The sequence below is a fragment of the Coccinella septempunctata genome, chromosome X, assembly GCF_907165205.1.
Source record: "Coccinella septempunctata chromosome X, icCocSept1.1, whole genome shotgun sequence".
NCBI lineage: Eukaryota > Metazoa > Arthropoda > Insecta > Coleoptera > Coccinellidae > Coccinella > Coccinella septempunctata.
Genome location: NC_058198.1, coordinates 7,585,878 through 7,606,205, shown reverse-complemented (window position 1 = coordinate 7,606,205; position 20,328 = coordinate 7,585,878). Strand labels below are relative to the sequence as shown.

The window sequence follows — 20,328 nt, the reverse complement described above, 5'->3', positions numbered from 1 at the left end:
TTGAAAGTATAGGTATAGAGAGTAAAGAGACAAAAGCTTTTTGCCTTATAGTATCTCTAAAGCAAAAGCTCTTTGCCTGAACATTCGAAAGCTTTTGATAGCGTCCATTATAGAATTTCAATGGCAAAATTGTTGAGTTTTATCGAATATAAGAAAGGACTGTTTTTGACTGTGGCTCTGTGACTGCCATGTACCATAATATTTTGGGAAAGGTGGTCAGTTTTTGTCGCTCCCACAGCCTATTTGGGCCTTTTGGCTGCTTTATATCTTCGTGTTATTGAGTTTTGATAGTGGAAATGTAGTTGAAATATCTTCTCACAAAGTCTGTCTAATTTATACTGTTCCATACAAGTTGAGCAAGTTAATTTTTTAAATATGCGAAATCTAAATGTTTACCCACTTGTCTGACAAATTTTTCTGTTCATTTCTGTATAAGTGTCACAGCTTCAGGTGGAAATTTATTTTTAGTATTTGTAGGACGAAAGTAGTTCACTCAAAAAATTTCAGTGGAGAGTATGGCCTCTTCGATCATCAACCATCAAATGTAACTAAAACAGTTATCGAACGAGGAGCAAAAAACCATTATTATACAGGGTGAGACTTTGACTCGTACAAATATTTTAACAGTAAATTCTTGAGTTGAAAGAAACAGTTTTTTCCTTTACCATTTTCTCAAAATCGGCTCGGTTTGAAAGATACAGGCTGTTGAAAAACCATAAAAAATTATTTTTAGTTATATCTCACAAAAGGTTTTATCGAATGAAATGAGTTTCAGAATATAGTTTTTCATTTATTTCATGAATATTTTTCGAACACAAGGTATCGCCCACGTCTTCCAGTTTTCTCATTATGATCATTACGTACTATTAAATATCAAAAATTCAAAGAACCCAACTCTTGAAACTCAGTTGGATGCTATCTAATGAATATTTGAACGTTTTGTAAAATAAAAGTATTCTTCATATTTTCTCGTATGAAATGCGTCGTTTTCGAGTACTTTGATGTTCAAAAATAAAAAATATCTGTGAAATTTGAAAAAAAAGGTACTTTAACCGAATGAAACTCTTTTTAAAAGATCCACAGCTGTGTAGTGTCACAGATTTAGGTAGTTATTCTGAAGATAAGTTTTTTTTTCCAGGAGTGGCACAGCTCATTGCGAAAACTTTAAATGGCTATATCTTTTTATCAGGCCCGAATCAGGAAAAATGGTATAGGCAAAAAGTGTTTCTTTCGACTATCTCCTGTTGAAATATTTGTAAGAGTTAAAGACTCACCCCATATAATAGAGTAAACATTCGATTTCTTATTAATGAACATTTGGTGGACAAGAATCGTTAACTTTTGAAACGACGATAAAGTTCCTGAACTAACACAACTTTCGTGAAGCAGTATAAGTGTATAAACGGACGAAAATCAGAAGAGAATGAGGATCAAGAGTACATTTTTATAGCCACTAAATAATGAAGTAATCTAGTACATAAATTGGGAGAATCATATCAGAAATTCGATAATATTTTCGAATGACCGCCTCCCCATATCGAAATCAAGTCTCACCCCCCTCTGGTTAAACTTATTTTAATTTTGTTTTCGCCTCCCCGTCTGACAAACCCATCCCCTTTCGCGTTGATGCCTTCTGCATCCCAATTTGCGATTCTCTATTCCCGAATCTTAAAAATGCCGAAGCAATCAGATGCTATCGGTACTTCCGGATACTTTTCGATTTTTTTCTTTAATTCGTTTTCACTCTTCGCGCTATTTAGAGTTTGGCAGATCCGGATTATTCTAAATTGGGGAAGTTCAATTGCCACGTAGCTGTTCAGATTTCCTGAGTGGGCTTGCGGGAAGGGGGGTGCGGGGTGAGATGTTTTCGGGAGTATTCAGAGGGTGTCTTAGGACCGGGATCCCTTCTGATTTAGGAATTATCATTTCGATCTGTTTCATTCGCGATAACTTGGCACCAGGTTACTCAAAATGAGGTGTTTGCGCTTTCCTTTCTTAATTTGGGATCATTATGCTGAGGGGGTTTTTAGAAACTGCACATTGTACGTTGAAAATGAAGAAGTTATAACTGGAAAAAACTTGTTGGTAGATAGTAGAATGACGTATTCTTGAGTTGAGATCATTCATTCAAGCATTTTTTCTTATCAAATCAGGACTGTTCCTAGCTGGGGTGGCAGCCCCAGTGAATAGTACAGAATATATCGACCCGGGTCATTTAATCGAATAATTCGAGATCGTAGATTACGAATATGCAATTAGATTTTTTGTAGGATCAGTATTTCAGGAAATAAATCTCTTTAAGTGGAAAATTTCGAAAAAATTGGTCAACTTTGAGGAGCTGTAGCAGCCAGAAAAAGGGAATAAGACATATGCTGATTTTTTTGGTGATAGATTGGTCCTTCCCAAATATAAAATTCTATTTTTCATCCATCTACCGCGAACAGTTCAGATTTTATGATTTTTTCCGCGGACGTCCAAATTTTACAATTTTTCATCGACCATAACTTGAAAAATAAATTTTTTGAAAAATATCTGTTGGCATATTCGTTATCTTCGCCCTCGAATTAGTCGACAGTATAAATTTGGTTCCGATCGGAGACCAAAAATATTTCTCAAGAAAATCGCATTTTTTCCATACAGTATGGAAAATTTGAAAAATTTTCGATCTTCCCAATTTTCACCAAAACTGGAGTAGTTACTAAATCGAGGGCGTAGATCACGAATATGCAAACAGAATTTGGCTGACAGGATTAGTTTTCAAGTTATAGTCGTTGCAAAATTCGAAAGTTTAGACCTTCGCGGAAAAAATCATAAAATCTAAACTGTTCGCGGTAGGTTAGTGAAAGTCAGATTTTCCAATTCGCAAAGGATCAATCTATCACCAGAAAAATCAGCATATGTCCAGTTCTTTTTTTCTGGCTGCTACAGCTCCTCAAAGTTGACCAATTTTCTCGAAATTTTTCACTAAAAGTGATTTATTCCTTGAAATACTAATTCTAGGAAAAATCTGGTTGCATATTCGTAATCTACGACCTGGAATTAGTCAACCCGAGTCGAAAATTTTCGGTTTAGAATAATTTCATCTGCTACTTATTGTGTTTATGAATATGCATATTTTCCGTATCATCCCAATTTTTTCCAATCAGGTACGTAATCTAATAACGATTATAGAAACGTCTTCTGGTTCATCGTGAAGCAAGTTTCTATCAAGTTCAATCATTTTTTAGTCGGACATGTACATTTCAATGATTTTCCCTACATTCTATCTCATTTTCAATGAGACAAAGGGTTTTGGGTTTGAAACGAGTAAAATTCTTCCTATCAATAAAGAGTCACAATTGAATGAACTGAGAACCCAAGAAACAAAGAAAAAATCATTAAATGGTACTGGAACAAAAAACTAATTACAATTCTCTATCTAAACATAAGATCTTTAAAAACCAAATACAAACACGAAAACATAAATTATTACATTTGCAAGCACAACTATCCAGAAATTCTAATACTAACAGAAACCTGGCTGTACGAAGACGATTGTAGATTTTTTAAATTTGGGGGTTATACAGGACACTTCAGTTGTAGGAATACTAGGGGAGGAGGCACAGCAATATTCATAAGAAATAATATTGAACATGAAGAGATATATAGTTACCAAGACCGTTTTATGAACTTTGTAGGCGTAAGAATGAATAGATATAAACTGAATCTATACTCAATATACAGATCCCAAAAAAATCGGATTGAACATTTCTTTCCCTTGATTGAACAACTTCTGAGTGGAAGAAACAGCATCATCATAGGGGATATAAACATAGATATCAAGAAGCATAATAATATGACAACTAATTACAAAGAAATCGTTAAATCTAATTCTTACAAATTTTTAAATACCAAACACTATACTAGGGTACAAAAAAAATCAAAGACAAATATTGATCATATTATTTTATCTCAAAAATTAACCGGATCATATAAACTTTATGACACCCCTATATCTGACCATAAAAAAATTGTTGTGAAACTGGAAACTAACACAAAACCCACAAATTGCAAAAATTCCGTTACTACAAGAATATTGGATAAATCGAAATTCAAAAATATCGTGGAAGAAAATATGAAAACTTTAAAATTAGACTCTGAATTCAATGGGGAAACTTTTATAAGCATAATCAAGCAAGCTAAAACAGAAGCAACAACCCTTAAAACGTTTAAAAAAATTGAAAATAAGCAATGGTACAATAGAAGTATAGCGAAGATTGTTCGGAAAAGGGATAAAGCTTATGTAAAATTTAAAAAACACCCTACAAACATGAACTTAAAGGAAAAATTCATTGAACTCAAGAAGGCAGTATTCAAAATAATCAGAAGATCAAAACAAATATATTTTCGTAAAAGATTTATGAATGCAAGCTCAAGTACAACAAAGCTATGGAGCACTATAAAGGAATTAATTAACACACGTAATAAAAGACAAAATAACGTCCAAAAATTGATAATCGATGGGGAAGAATACACAGATCCAAATGAAATTTCGGATACATTGAATAAATTTTTCATGAATGTCGGATCCGACACTAGCTGGGGCCCAATTGAAGATGAAATCGAGCTGAACTGCTCTGATAGGTCCATATATCTGAAAAAATGCACAGAGGACGAACTGAAGGGAATTTTACATAATTTTAAGAAAAATGCTTCTCCTGGGAACGACCTGATTACAGCAAATGATTTGATATTTTTATATCCAGTAATAAGCAAATACCTCTTGTATTTCATAAACAACTCTCTAAAAACAGGGACAATGCCGTCACAATGTCTTGAAAGCAAAATAATACCAATATTCAAAAAGGGAGAAAGGACCAACCCTAACAACTACCGCCCTATAGCACTCACTTCAATATTCTCCAAACTTATAGAAACAGTAATTAAAAAAAAGAATTTGCTCATACTTCAATTTCTCTGACTATCAGTATGGCTTTCAGAGTAATAGCTCAACCCTTGGAGCAACAACAGATCTAGTCCAAAAAATAAGTACTAGCATAGATAGTAGAAATTATGTAGTTGTAGTTTTTATAGACTTACGAAAAGCTTTTGACATGGTTGACCACGATTTACTGCTGAGAAAACTTGAAAACATGGGAATAAATAGAGAAGCCTTTTCCCTCATAAAAACATTTTTGAAAAACAGAAGACATCACACAGTCTTAGGAACAACAAGAAGCTCAGAGGAAAGGGTTTTAAAAGGGGTACCCCAGGGATCAGTGATTGGTCCACTTTTGTATCTTTTGTATGTGGAAGATCTCGCAGCCGTGGGATTGGAGGCACTTTACTACATGTTTGCTGATGACACTGCGTTGTTTTACGAGGGTAGGGACCTAGACAATTTACAGCAACGCATCGAGACTGATCTAAAGAAATTCCAGGATTGGCTGACTGACAATAGACTCATCTTGAATGTGGACAAAACAGTTGCTCTCCTTTTCTGTCAGAAAAATAAGCCCACAAAGCCACTTGACATCACACTTAATGGAATAAAAATCAACCAAAAAAATTTGCACACATACCTTGGATTGAAAATCGATACAAAACTGGAATGGACTGGGCACATAGATTATTTGTCACGAAAACTCACACCTTTGATTGGAGCATTGAGAAGAGTCAGTCCCTATCTCGGTGAAAAAGCAAGAAGGTCCATTTATTACTCGAATATTCATTCAGTGCTTACATACCTGATTAGTATATGGTCCAACACATCAATCAATAACTTACAGAGAATTCAAAGACTGCAAAATCGAGCTTTGAAGGCTGTATACAATTTACCAAATGACACCCCAACAACTGAGTTACATAACACCTTGAAGATACCCAACATGAAGATCACAAAATTCGTGGAGCAGTGCAAACTAATGTACAAAATCGAGCATGGCCTACTAAAATTCAACACTGAAACGAAAAAAAGACTAAATATTCACAACTACCATACCAGACAAACTAACAATTTCCATCTAGATAATATCAGAACAAATAGAGCCAGAAATTCACCTTACTACCAGGCTGCAATGGTATATAACAACATACCTGAACATGTAAAACGGAAACAATCTCTCAAATTGTTCAATAAATTTGTTAAAGATTTTGCAATGACACATTTTGCCTAATGTTTGTTTATTTCATTTGATTTTATTCAAAATTTAATGATTCTACTAGAACATCACTAATGATGATTTGTAGTCTTATGTATTAAATAAATAAATAAATAAATAAAAGATGAAATTTTCACTAGGCCAAGACAAGTTTCATACGATGGAGATGCCAACAGAGCCCTTAGGATGCTTCAGGGTTGTCGAATACAAGTGCAAGCAGCCAATTCATTCAATGTTAGTCGAAGTGTAACATCACGTTTTCTTTCACGGTACTTTACCACTGAAACTGTTGGATTAAGATCCAGAAGTGGTGGACAAAGCCAGTAGAAGACCGTTTTTGCACTTTTTCAGTGATAAGACTCTCAGCACTTGCAGAATGGCAAGTGAAGTCTTCTCAAGAAGTGAGTATTCCACATCTAGCATAACCTGCAAGATCCCCTGACCTGAATCCAATCGAGTACGCTTGGGACTGATAACAAAGAGCCCTTGATGCCAGACCAACAGCCCTGAGATTTTTCGTCACAACTTTGGAAGAAATGAGCAGGATTTTATCATTAACTTTGGGGAAAGCATGCAGAGAAGAAATATATTTAGAGTATGATCTAAAGTTCCGAGAAATAAACACAATTTTCCCCAAATGACTCTCACCCCCACGATGATAATATATTTCTGTGAATTCAGAAGACTTTTCGTTCTGTGACGAATTCATTGATCAAGAATTCACGAATCCACGTAGGAATAATAAAAGAGAAATCGAAATATCCGGTCCAGTTGAAAAGAAACCGATTATTGCTCCTTGTTTCTTGCATTTAATTAGCCCAAAAAAGCGAGATAATCTTGTAATTGCGTGTAGCCGGAGACAGAGAACTCCCCTGGAATGCAAATGATACACTTGATCTTTCCATTGGTTTTTCCTGAATTTATGGTTTTCTTCGATCGACGCCTCTCGTTTCTGTTCTGTCTGACGGTATTTAATGGCGGTTTGGGCACTTTGTTTTTGAGAATGCAATAAAAATACCTACTCTACTTTGATTACGTCAAGCGTCAAAGCTCCTCAAATTAATATTATTTCAGAGCTTCATATCACTTGCATGAAGCATTATTGGCAAATATTCTTAGTTTTTGCGAAAAATTCGATGTATGCAGGGTGATTATTTGACTCATACATATATTTTAAAAGTAGAGTCCTGAGGTCCGAAGAAACAATTTTTTCTCTCACCAGTTTTTCCGATTAGGCGTAGATAAAAAGAAATAATCATTTCAAGTTTTCATAATGATCTAAGCTAACCCTAGAAAAACAAAATTCTTTTCAGAATAACAAGCTTAATCTATGACACAACACATCTGTGGATCTTTCGATCAGATTTCTGCATATCAAATTACTCGAAAAATGCGCATTTTACGAGAAAATAAGAAGAATATTTTCATGTGTTTTCAATATTGGTCAAATATTCCTTGGTGAGCGTTTACATTACATTTAAGAGTTGGGTTCTTTCAATTTCTGTTATTTTTATGTAATGGTTATAATGAAGAAACTGGAAGATCTGGGTGGAACTGTGGGTTCGGAAAAGATTCATCTTATCAGTGAGAAACTATACTCCGTAATTCATTCCATTCGATGAAATCTTTTGTGAGATATAAGTGCAAGTGAAATTTTTTATGGATTCTCAACACCCTGTATATTTTTAAACGAGAATTGGTAATAGCATAAACTAAATCTACCAGAGTTTCAAAATTAAAATTTCTCCTTATAAAACGATAAAAAACAAGCTGTCATTCTGATACCTGAGAACTTATTTGTCCAAAAAATTCTGTGGGTTGAAAATCTCAACAAACCGTCTTGAAATTTTTTTCCTACCCTAAGACAATAGGTGTAAGAATTCAAAGGATGGAATATCGGTTGTGTGGCGTGAAACGAAGCAGCAAAAAATTGTATGTTACGCCACTAAGAAGATGCCGCCCCAGTAATGAAAAATCGATGATGTTTATGCGTCTACTTTTTTATGATTACATTGATCACCACTATTGGTATTCACGTCGCGAGGGCTATATTTTAAAAGATCTTTGTCGCTATTTTCCACCGAAAAATGTTACCCCACCAACCTTTTAAGCCCTATTATAACCAATATTTCTCATTACGCCTTGCATAAATTTCAATCCGGACAATCCTCAAATTTGCATTTCGATTCAATAAAACGCAAAATTCGATTTTTTCTAGCGTAAGATCACAATACTCACACAAATTTGAAAACATAGGCACAAAATCGTTGATATTCTACTTTTTGTATGGCAAAGGAGGCACAGTGCTTCCGAAGCCATACTTCGATGCCAGTTGTTTGAAACCTTGTCAAAGAAAAACGTACCTACCTAGTGGAAATTTGCAGGTTAGAATTGTCACCCTTTTTGAATAAATACATTGAAACACCCATTATTAGTGAATTGCTTGGCGGATATGCTTTAATTCGTTTATCATGCCCAAAGTGAGAACACTTTGCTTAGAGAGTTTGAGTGATCGACTAGCTTGGTGCAGAGAACGTTATCTTTAGTGAGGAATCTAGATTCTGTTTAGGCATGCATGATGGGATCACATATGTTCTGTTTTTTGTGTTGATTAGTATTAATAAAAGAAAATAGCGGGAAACTGTCCTGTCCTTTCTACTCTTCCTCTGTAGTCGTTATTTAAGGATTCAACTAATGAATCAGAATTCAATTATGTAATACGTCGGGTAGCTGATCAGTTGGGACCACTAATGTATTTTTTCTCGGCATGAATATCTGGCAGTTTCGCTGATCAACTTGCGGAGACAGCAATTCGATCCGACGATAAAAAAAGGTCTCGAATTCAATTAAGAACGCCCCTAATGACCATCCTGTTTATTTAATAATCTGAAAATGCGGAGTAGGTAGACGTTAAAAAATTAAATTTATTTATTTTTCGTCCCTATCAGGGTCCAGGACGCGTTGAAAGGAAGTTGATAAGGTGTGAACAGGGCCCCCGTGGTCATTTATTCCGTTCAAAGGATAATCCAGATAATAGGTTCTCCGCTATCTTCTTTATACTGGTCGACTGTATTATATTGCAGTGATTTACTAAATACCCGTGGTCACTGGCAAGAAAAGGACCGAATTGTATCAAATCAAAATAAAACTGCAGGCAGGCATTACCTGATACGGGGGAAATCCCTGCGAATAAGATAAATTTCACAGACTCCCGATTCTTTTTTCAACAGGGTGAGAATGTGGGATTGGGTTCCTCCAATTTTCGCCTAATGTGCTAATGATTCATATGGGTTGCTCCAGCGGAAAACCTTCGAAGGTTTCCAGTGAGAACAGGGTTGCACAATTGCAATTTTTTTCGTCAATTTTTTTCAGTGCAACGCAATCTCAAGCTATCCTTTTTGGTCATTTCAATACTAGTGAGATTTTTTCGAGAGTTTCTTCATTTTCACCAGTTTCAGGTAAATATTCATTATCAGTCTTTGTACGAGGATGTATTGATATCTAGTTAGCCTAGACCAGTTCCATGCATAAAAAAAATATTGCGTTACCCTAGCAACAAACAATAACTCATTACAAGTGTCAGTGTGAAGTTTGAGGTAAAAAAAAAACCAGAGTTACGCAATAAATTAAAAGAAAGAAGAAATTGTGAAAATTGAAAAATTGGAGTTTAGAGCTATCATCAAGTACCTGTATTTAAAAGGGTTAAGAGGTAAGCAGATTTACGAAGATATACCCTTGGTGATCAATGTCCTTCGTATGCAACCGTGAAAAATTGGAGTGCAAGCTTCAGAAGAGGTCAATTTTCCATTGAAGATGATGACCGATCGGGAAGGCCAGTTTCTGTGTCAGTCGAAAATATCGACGCAGTTCATGACATAATTTTATCAGACCGTCGAATTGGGCTAAAACGGATATCTGAAGCACTGAATATTTCATACGAACGCGTTCATCATATAGTTCACGTCAATTTGGACATGAAAAAAATTGCTGCAAAATGGATACCCAAATGTTTGAATGTTGACCAAAAGCGTGCAAGGGTAGAAGCATCATCGCGTTCGATATGTGCTCGATTTGAAAACGATGTAGGCTTCTTATACCCAATTGTTACTATGGATGAGACTTGGGTACATTTCTACGATCCAGAGACAAAGCAACAATCGATGTAATGGCGACACTCTGGTTCTGCAAGACCTAAGAAGTTCCGTGTTCAGGAATAAGGGTAGAACAATAACCGGAGATTACTATTCGACATTACTGACCACCCAACGGGCAGAAATCAAAGAGAGAAGATGTGAAAAGCTATCCAAAGGTGTTTTGTTTTTGCAGGACAACGTCCCTGCACACAAATCTCATGTTGCCATCCAAAAAATTCGTGATTTAGGTTTTGAATTACTAGAACACCCCCCTTATTCACCAGATTTGGCTCCATCCGACTATCATCTCTTTCCTCAACTGAAAAAAAGTATAAAAGGTCGTAAATTTTCTTCCAACGAGGAGGTATTAAAAGATATGGAGGTCTGGTTTGCAGAGCAAGAAGAAATATTTTTATTGAAAGGTCTAGAGACGTTGCAGGTTCGCTGTAATAAATGTATCCAATTAAGAGGAGAATATGTTGAGTAATAAAATATTTTGACATTGAAATTTTGTTTGTTTCTATAGTAGGCTAGGAACTTTTCAATATATCCTCGTAGTACAAAATCAGTTCACTCGAAAAATTTGAAAAATAAAGTTCAGTAGAAAGTCTGGTCCTCACCTCTGCATAATTTCGATTAGATTGTTGAAGTAAACATGATTCCTCATGAATGAACATAACTTATGAACATTAGATGAATATTCATTAAAATTCGATGTATTATTTTGAGAAAAACCTGAAAAAATGTGAAAAATAAATTTTTGGCCATTTCCTAGGTTCGTTATTACTTGACCCCTTGCTTATTCACTTCCTCCATCTGAAATTTTCAGCTTATCTCAACTTTCCAGGCCAAAAATCATCCGAGATGAGAAAGATTTCCCTTTCTCGTCCCTCAAGGAAGTGAAACTAGTTAAATATTTCCGGTTCAAGATATTCATAAGACATATAATTTTATGGCGTGGATTGTAGACGGTGCACGCACGAGGCTGTGAAATCCCTTAGGAAAAGACACCTTTCCTGATTTTATCGGCCCCAGGACACTCGTCCATTTGGTATAAATGTCCTCGGACCTATTCGCAATCCTCCGCTTAACTCTTAGTTTTTATGACTATTAGCCTCGGCTTATCGTGACAATTATATTAGTGGAAATCAAGAAATCCACTCGTCTTTTTTACACGTTTCGATGTTCGTTCCTCCTGTCTATTATCACCTAACAGGAAGTTTGAGCGAGGGGAGCTCTATGCTCCCACTGAATGAAGAATCAAATTGTGTCAACCACAATGAAGAACATTTTTCTTGTTATTTCTAATAATCAACAATCGATGGAATTGCGACACTCTGGTTCTCCAAGACCTCAGAAGTTCCGTGTCCTCAAAACTGCTAGAAAATGTATTGCTTCAGTTTCTTGGGATTGCCATGGAGTGATCATGATTGATTTTTTGAATAAGTGTAGAACAATGACCGGAGATTACTATTCGACATTACTGACCACTCTACGGGAAAAAATTAAAGAGAAAAGACGCGGAAAGCTATCCAAAAGTGTTTTGTTTTTGCAGAAAAACGCCCCTGCACACAAATCTTATGTTGCCAGGCAAAAAATTCTTGATTCAGGGTTTGAATTACTAGAAAACCCCCCTTGTTCACCAGATTTGGCTCCATCCGACTATCATCTCTTTCCTCAACTGAAAAAAAGTTTAAAGGATCGTAAATTTTCTTCCAACGAGAAGGTTATAAAAGCTGTGGAGGTCTGGTTTGCAGAGCAAGAAGAAACATTTTTTTTGAAAGGTCTAGAGACGTTGCAGTTTCGCTGTAATAAATATATCCAATTAGGAGGAGAATATGTTGAGTAATAAAATATTTTGACATTGAAATTTTGTTTGGTTCTATTGTAGGCTAAGAATTTTTCAATATATCCTCGTATATGATGGAGGGACATAAAAACGATTTTATATGTGTACTGATGTATTAAGTTAGATGTCTGCATACAGTAACGGTTATCCTTTCTAAAATATTACCAGTAAGATATGCTGTTTTGAATGAAGATCCTACCTCATGAAGTATGCGAGCTTAAAGAGGCTTCTCTGTGTTACATACACCTTGAAATCAAGGTTTAATACGAGATGAAGCCTTCTCTAGCTCTTCGTGGTAATTTTACTCTATTCGGCATTGTGTAAACGAGGTTATCAATGAAAGTTTGAGGAATGTTTTGCCAAATGTCCGTTGAAGCATTGGCGAGCTGTTGTAATGTCTGCGGTGGGTCAGTTAAGCGGCGTAATTGCTGTGACATTGCAGAACAGACATGTTCAATACAATTTTGGTCTGCGATTCCACTCCGAAATTGAAAATTGATTGAATTGTTGAATTCATTATTTTTCGGCACATTATGAGGATGATTTCCGAATACGGCGATATTCCGTTAAAAAGGTCCTCCTGAGTGAGCGGTAAATATCGCATCGTTTCCACAAACTGCCGAATCGCATCCAGATGAAAGCAATATTTCCCGCAATTCCCGAAAATTTTATTCCCCCCCAACAAATCCGAGTGGAAATAATAAAGAAATAGCAACTCGATTTGACAAATATAAATATCGCGATCCGAACCACTTATCGGGTTTTCCTCCCCGATTTTGTCCATTTGAAATTGTAAATATGGCCGGTGAACCGGTCACTCTCCTTCCTGCTCAACTACTTTATCTGACATCGAGTGGCCGGGGAGAGAAATCAGAAAAAGTAGTATGAGAAAGGAAGGGCCACTATTGTGAGCCGTTGAAAAATGAGGGTACTTTAATGCACGAGCTGTTTGTATCTAGATAAGATGATTGCGCCACGCCGGAATCGTTAAACTTAAACTGTTCCTTTTCTTCCCCACTAATGCTGATTGAAGGTGAGGACTTTCCTTTTTAAGGGACGTCATTTATTGGAGGGGGATTAGAATTGGGAAAATATTCCGGTATTCCATTAATACCGAAACGTTCAACCAAACATTAGCACCGAGCAGGCTCATTCCCGTCCACCGGAGTTTTTCATGTGTTAAAAACCCTACGCAGATTAAGAGCTTAGGAGGACTTTGTTCATCTTGAAATACCACTGTTGAAATATGGCATCTTGCGGTTAAAAACTTCATTTCAAAGAAAAAATGATGCAAACTATAATATTCACTGCTTTGCAGTCATTGAAATTGTAATTATCAAAGGTAGATTTAAATCTCTAGATTCTTCCTTCAAAAGAGTTGAATATATTCATTTCTTATCTTCCCTTCATTTCAGGAAGATGGTATTATGGACCAAGACGTAGAAGGAGATGGTGCTATTAATCTATCCACCTCTCAAAGACCTTCTGCTTCGACCACGCCAAATGAAAGTGTTCATCAGGACGACATGGAGCAGGTAGGTCTATTTTGCAATGTTTAGTTGAAAGTTAACCGAGTAATGAAGAGATGGAGTCTCCAACTCCAGATTCAGAGCTTACTCCTGTATCTGGGGGGGTTTCAAGTCTGATTCTCAAGGGCTAGATGAGGAGCTGACGTATTGAGATACATTCAATTGATCTGCAAGGAACTTCTGCAATATCCCCATCCCTAGAAGATTACCCTAGTGTTTTTCTTCAGGATTCCTCTTCCAGAATGCCAGTGCCTGTCGTTCTTTTGAAAGAATGGGTGATGGTTTCACTGTAAGATACATGTCCGAAATATTGGACATAAATATCATTGGATACCTTCCAGATTCTAGGTTTCAAAGGAGGTTGCTTTGCACTGCGATCTTCAGATATATTGTGCCTCCTATCAGAGTTGTGTTTGCTGCTATGTTATTCATAGCTCGCCTTCCAGTTCTAGAGTTCTAATGAACTACATCTGGTTTGGCTTCAAGGGGGTAACCTCCACGCCTTCGCAAAGTTCTCGACCAAAGAATTTCTTTATGTCGAGGCAGCCTTTTCTGGTCATGTGCTTCCTAAGGCGACAATGTCCTGAGAGGTTCTTTTGGTTTCCTCCCTCTACAAGAACTCTCTCTTATAGGTGCATCTTCCTCGTCCACATAAAGGTTTTGGACCAGAAAGGGAGGACAAACGCCATTTACTGGCCCAAAACCATACAAGTGTGTTCACCTCCTCGTTTGCTTTGATTCTACAGTGACTTCTTGACTAGTTGAGTTAAATTCCAGTTTCAGATCATCCATAGCTATATCAGGGAAGTGATTGTCTGATATGTTTCGATTTTTTTGATGTTTTTTGTCTCTAGTTTTTGGCTAGAATATCGTTCACTTCGATAGCCTTGTAATTTTTTTATTGATGGCCTGTTTTGGGTTTCTGTTCAGTTGAAAGACGATTTTGGTGTGACTGTCAAACTCGTAAGCCCATGTCTCATTACCAATTACAATGCGTTCTATGAAGTGTTGTCAGAATTGACTTTCTAACATTTCCAAGCTACCCAAAATGTGGTTGAGAATTATACATCGTGGAAATATCAGGGCTGCTTCTCTAGATTCGATCCCAGATGGTTGCTAGAACTAGTGTAAACTAACTTGAATTGAATAAGAATCTGTTGAAATTCCCAGTCACATCAGGCAAAGGTTACACCTTCTTATATTCATAAAAGAAGTGGATGAACTGGTCTGAAAGCAATAACGATAAAACTTTTGAACTTTGGAGTATTTTCATAAACAACGAACGTCTTACCAATTCCTCATTTTGATCGTCAAAGCGTGATCTGAGACACAGAATACATAAAGAATGGGATTCAGAAAGGCCTTTCCTTTCCACCGAAAATGCTTTAATGTACTGAGATGTCCAATCGATAATATATTGCATTCACAGGGAGGCAATTTGCAACATGTGCTGTATCGACGCGCCCCTATGGATTTTCAATAATATTTTCCAAGTCATTATTTTCAGAGTGACATGGGATCGTATGCGTATGCACGAAATTTAGTATCCTATGCTTGTAGAGAACTTTGGAAAACGATAGAACAGATGAAAATCACGTTCACATTCATGATATTGATTTTGCTTAGATGATAATATTGGAAAACCGTAGGTCTCTATAAACTTGGTAACATCCAAGTAGGAACGCTCAGTGTCTATTGTAATTTTAGATGATTTAGGTGAAATTTTCGACTAAGATGTTTCAACAGCCTCACACTTATGTTTCTACTCCAAACGTCTACTTCTACTCCACACTATTACCTTTACACCAGTTGTCTACCTCTACTTCACGCGTATACTTCTACTTCAAATGTTTACTTCCACTTCAAACGTCTACTTCTATCTCACACGCCTACTGTCACTTCACATGTTCACTTCTACTTCACACGTCTACGTCTACTTCACACGTCTACTTCTACTTCACACGTTAGGTTAACTTCATACGTCTACGTCTACTTCACACGTCTACTTCTACTTCACACGTTAGGTTTATTTCATACGTCTACGTCTACTTCACACGTCTACTTCTACTTCACACGTTAGGTTAACTTCATACGTCTACGTCTACTTCACACGTCTACTTCTACTTCACACGTTAGGTTTATTTCATACGTCTACGTCTACTTCACACGTCTACTTCTACTTCACACGTCTACTTCTACTTCACACGTTAGGTTTACTTCATACATCTACGTCTACTTCACATGTTTACTTCTACTTCACACGCCTATTGTTACTTCATACGTTCACTTCTACTTCACAAGTCTACTTGTACTTCACACATTAAGTTTAACATTATTTAACATTAGATCTTAATCGACATAGTTTGGGGTAAATCGCACTACGTAAGATCTGACAGAAGGATAGATTTTTCTCCTAACTTGTGATTCGAAAAACAAAGTTTTTTTAATTTACTTAGCCAATGTCGAAGTCCAAAAGAAATTGTAATACAATATAGTATTAATTGGAATTATTCCATTTTATGTTGGCGCTAATCAACCATTGAAATAATATCTTAACTTTCCCAGTTGCTGGAATGTTACCAATGAAGTTTTTCCACTTTTTCGGAATTGAGATATTTGCGACTTATAATTAGAAACGAGGCTCATTTTGCATTCTTTGTTTTCGGACTTACTTTAATTAAGGACTCTAATGAATACCAGGTGTCAGCTGTCTCACTTTGCACCCAAAGCCGAAATTAAAAAGCGGTTTTGAATATAATTAAATATGAATTTCTGCGAACTTTGTCGCACCTAAATTGAAAACAAAACTTTCAGGTGTCATTTCTCTTTGAAACTGTCCAGCTTCAATATTGCACAGTTTTTGTCATCTGGCAAGTTGGGCCGGAGACAAACGAAATCTTCGATGTTATAAGGTGAAATTAATTTTCACTTGCTGGATGCAATTTATCCCCACAGCAGGTTCATATCTGTTGGATTATTTGAACGTGGAGGCCGGGTTCATTGATTTTAATCATGAAAACTCCTCAGATTTCCGCTGTTTTTGGTTTGAGGCAAGTAGGTTCCACGAAACGAATAAAAAAGTTGGTCCATCTGCTCTAAAGACTTTTCTAAGTTACTGGGTGCGACTAGATAAAATTTAGCACAAGAATCGTTTTCTACTGGCAATAGACCTCCAGTATTGGAAAAATTGTTTGGACACTCTGTACCAAAATAAAAAAACTGGAATAATAACTCTTCTACTCACAATTGAAATGAAATTTTGGATAAATTTTGAGGTAATGATGATTGGAAACTGGATTATGTGATATATGATGAAAAATTTTCCACATTTCAAACCTCATCAACCACATAGGTATGTTCATTATTCCCATGCTGAAAGAAACGAATTTTTCAATTCGAATTGCAAGTTAGGATAGAAGCTACGAAGAAGCTGTGACAAAATCAGAAAGATATCGATCGATAAATGCCCGACGAATAGCAACGTCCGTAACGGGGATGCAATTTTCTTACTATTTATTGCAGTCGACAGAAAGTCTGAAATTCCTTCATTAGGAAATACTGAATTTTGAATTAGAGACATCTGGAATGAAACTCTTTCAATTAGAATGAAAAATCTGAGTACATTATACAGGATAAAGTATAGGGGTGCTAGGGTGAGGACAGCCCGCAAGTCTTGATTAGAAAGGACACTGCCACCCCCCTGAACCGGCAGGCTCACCCTAATCCATCACCCCTCGAAAGATACTCATTTTTAATATTCGAACTTTAGACTTATCTCCCGATTTGACTGAAGATCGATGCCTGTTTTGTCTACTAGGCAGATTTCCCCTCCCGCTTAATTTCTCTTTTTGAAAATCCTTAATTTTTACGTCTAATGAATCCGGACTAATGTCCCCGATAAAGGAAGCGAAAATATGGAAGGGTTCTCCTCAACAGCGCGGTGAGAAGATACAGGAAAGCTTTAAAAACTTCACTGGTTAGTTTACAGTCGGTTGCATAAACAGGTTCAAAGCCTTCTCAATTTTAAAGGTTCTTATACTTTTTCTATTCAGTAGACCTGAAGGAAGCACTCGTGGGTTTTACAGCACCCCTGTAATTTTGTATCTGACTTGATGCATTATTAGAAATACTGAAAAAAAACCAAAGAATTCTCTTAATTACATGAAACTAAAGCTTAGTATTGAGAGAACACAATACATTTTGGTGTAAATGAACTGTGTGGCAATGCTACTTAGTCCAGCGTAAAAACACCCCTTATGTTCTCTCGTCTCCATCGAATGCTATACTTTCAGCGTTTGCCATCCTGACATCTGAGTTGATGTGGAAAATCACTATTTCAAGATGGTAAAAATAATAGCCCGCGAAAATGCCCCCAGCTATTTTCCTAAAACAAGCCGTACCCTTCGATAGAGGGTAGCCATCGAAAAATCTATGTATGAAATTATTTTCCCTTTGCAAAACAATTTATCCGATCCGTGGAAACTCAGAGCTGTGTTGAAATCGGTTTTTCAATTATTCAGATTGATTTAGACATGAAAATGCGGAGAAGAAAATGGCATAAATGAATGATCATCCCTTATATGGACAGGCTCAAATGTACTGGCAGGTAGATTCTTATATCAGATATGGGAATGTTGGCTCAGCTTGGCTCAACCCTTTCAGAACTGCGACTTGTATCTTTCGTCATTGAATTCTGTACAGATTGTCGATGGTATTGAAGGTCAGCTGGTGGCTGTTTCAGGAGCTCAGGTTAATGTCGGTGAAACCACTACGTCTGTGCAACTCTAGGTGTTCTTCCAGAGAGTTGGACATTGTTGGACAGCTGTCGAAGCTTACCGTAGGATTTAGGTCCAGCAGGTGTTACCTTAATGCCATTTTTGCTTTGCAAATGCATCAGCTTCGTCATTTCCTTCAAAACTCAAATACCCTGGCACATGCTCAAGTGCAAAGCTGTATCTCGTTATAGACATGATCAAGGATGTGACATAGTGGTCCATTCTGATAGTCAACACGCTATCAAAGCACTGAACTCCTATGTCATCTCCTCAAATCTGATATGGAAGCCGAAGGAAACTCAATGAAATATGCAAGAACAACAAGGTCTTCTTGGTATGGGTTCCAGGCCACTCTGGAATCATAGGAAACGAGGAAGCCAACACAATCGCCAGAAAAGGAGCACAAACGCCCTTTACTCGCCCAGAGCCTTTCTGTGGTATAGGAAAATGCACCTATAAGTAGAAGTTTCTGGAGAAGGAAGAAACCAAAAGAGAAACACTCTGGAGAAATCTTCCAGGAATGGATCAATGAGGACTTAGCCTTCTTGAAGTCCTCCCAGATACTGAAGTTCATTGGAACTCTGCGAGCTGTAGAGGGCGCTGTTCTGAGAACAGCTCTGATGAGGGCCATAATAGATATGCATGTAAACCCCTTATCAACTTATAACTAAGGGAAAGGACTTGTCAGATATACTGAAGAGTGACAACTTCTTTACATTGCAGTATTATAAACTGCAAACTCCCTTAGTTCTATATACACTGCGCAAAAAAATTAACGCACATAATGGAAATCTCAAATTTATTCTACAACTGAAGGTGTTCTCAATGATAATTATTTTTATCAGAATTATGCATGCATATGTTATCCACTTTCAATGGTTTTCTTCATGTGGACATACACAAGAATTGCAGAAAGGTTTGGAGTTTCCCATACAAGTGTGTCCAGAATGTTGCAGCTATTCAGGGAGACAGGTATGAATGTCCGAAGACCAGGACAGGGTAGACCACGGGTAACAACTGCCATTCAAGAACGTTACTTGAGAGTTTCTTCGTTGAGACAACTGTTTGCAACCGCTCGCCTCCTTCAAATTCAGCCTGAGCAAACTCATGAGGTGCAAATTAGCACTCAAACAATGAGAAATCGCCTCAGAGAATATGATTTAAGGCCTCGTGTAGCGGCAAGAGGCCCAGCTCTTACCCCAGCCCATCGAAGGGTGCGTTTGGATTTTGCGAAAGAGCATATCCATTGGGAAGAGGCCGATTGGGAAAGAGTTCTCTATCTTTGACTGATCGCACAGACCTAGTGGTCGTTGAGCTATGAATGCTGATAAGTATATAAGGAACATTCTTGAAGAGCATGTAGTGCCATTTGCCCCATACATTGGTGAAAATTTCATTTTTATGGACTATAATGCCAGACCCCATCGTGCGCGCATCGTTCAGGAGTACCTTGAAGAGGTTGAAGTCTCTCGAATGGAATGGCAAGCAAGAAGTACAGATCTCAATCCGATTGAGCAGGGTTGGGACAACCTCAATAGAAGGCTGAGAAGTTCAGAAAATCATCCAGCTACTCTTAATGACTTAGGAATCCAACTCGGAGAAATCTGGGAAGGATTAGATCAGAACATTTTAAGATCACTCATTTTGATCATGAAACGTAAAATTGAGATTTTCAGAATGTGCGTTAATTTTTTTGCGCAGTGTATATGTAAAAGCTAGCCAGAACACTCATTAACACTCTTGGACGGACCTAAGCATTTAAAAAACCTCTCGTTTTCTTCATTTAGCTCTTTGAAAGGGAAAACACGCCTTCTACATTGAGGATAAGAGAGCCCAACTCCCTTGATCGTCCCTGGAGAAGGAGTTTTGGGATTTTTCTCGAAAACAGTTACTTCTTCTTCA

General features: G+C 37.0%; 1 protein-coding gene across 3 annotated transcripts in view; it reads left to right on the top strand.

Annotated features, from left to right (window-relative positions):
• Positions 1–20,328, top strand: part of LOC123321254 (forkhead box protein P1) — a 96,322-nt gene that overhangs the window by 31,685 nt on the left and 44,309 nt on the right. For all 3 annotated transcript variants that reach the window (XM_044908689.1, XM_044908688.1, XM_044908690.1), the window contains exon 3: positions 13,538–13,657. In XM_044908689.1, the coding sequence (XP_044764624.1) occupies positions 13,538–13,657 (120 nt within the window). The remainder of the gene's footprint in view (positions 1–13,537; positions 13,658–20,328) is intronic.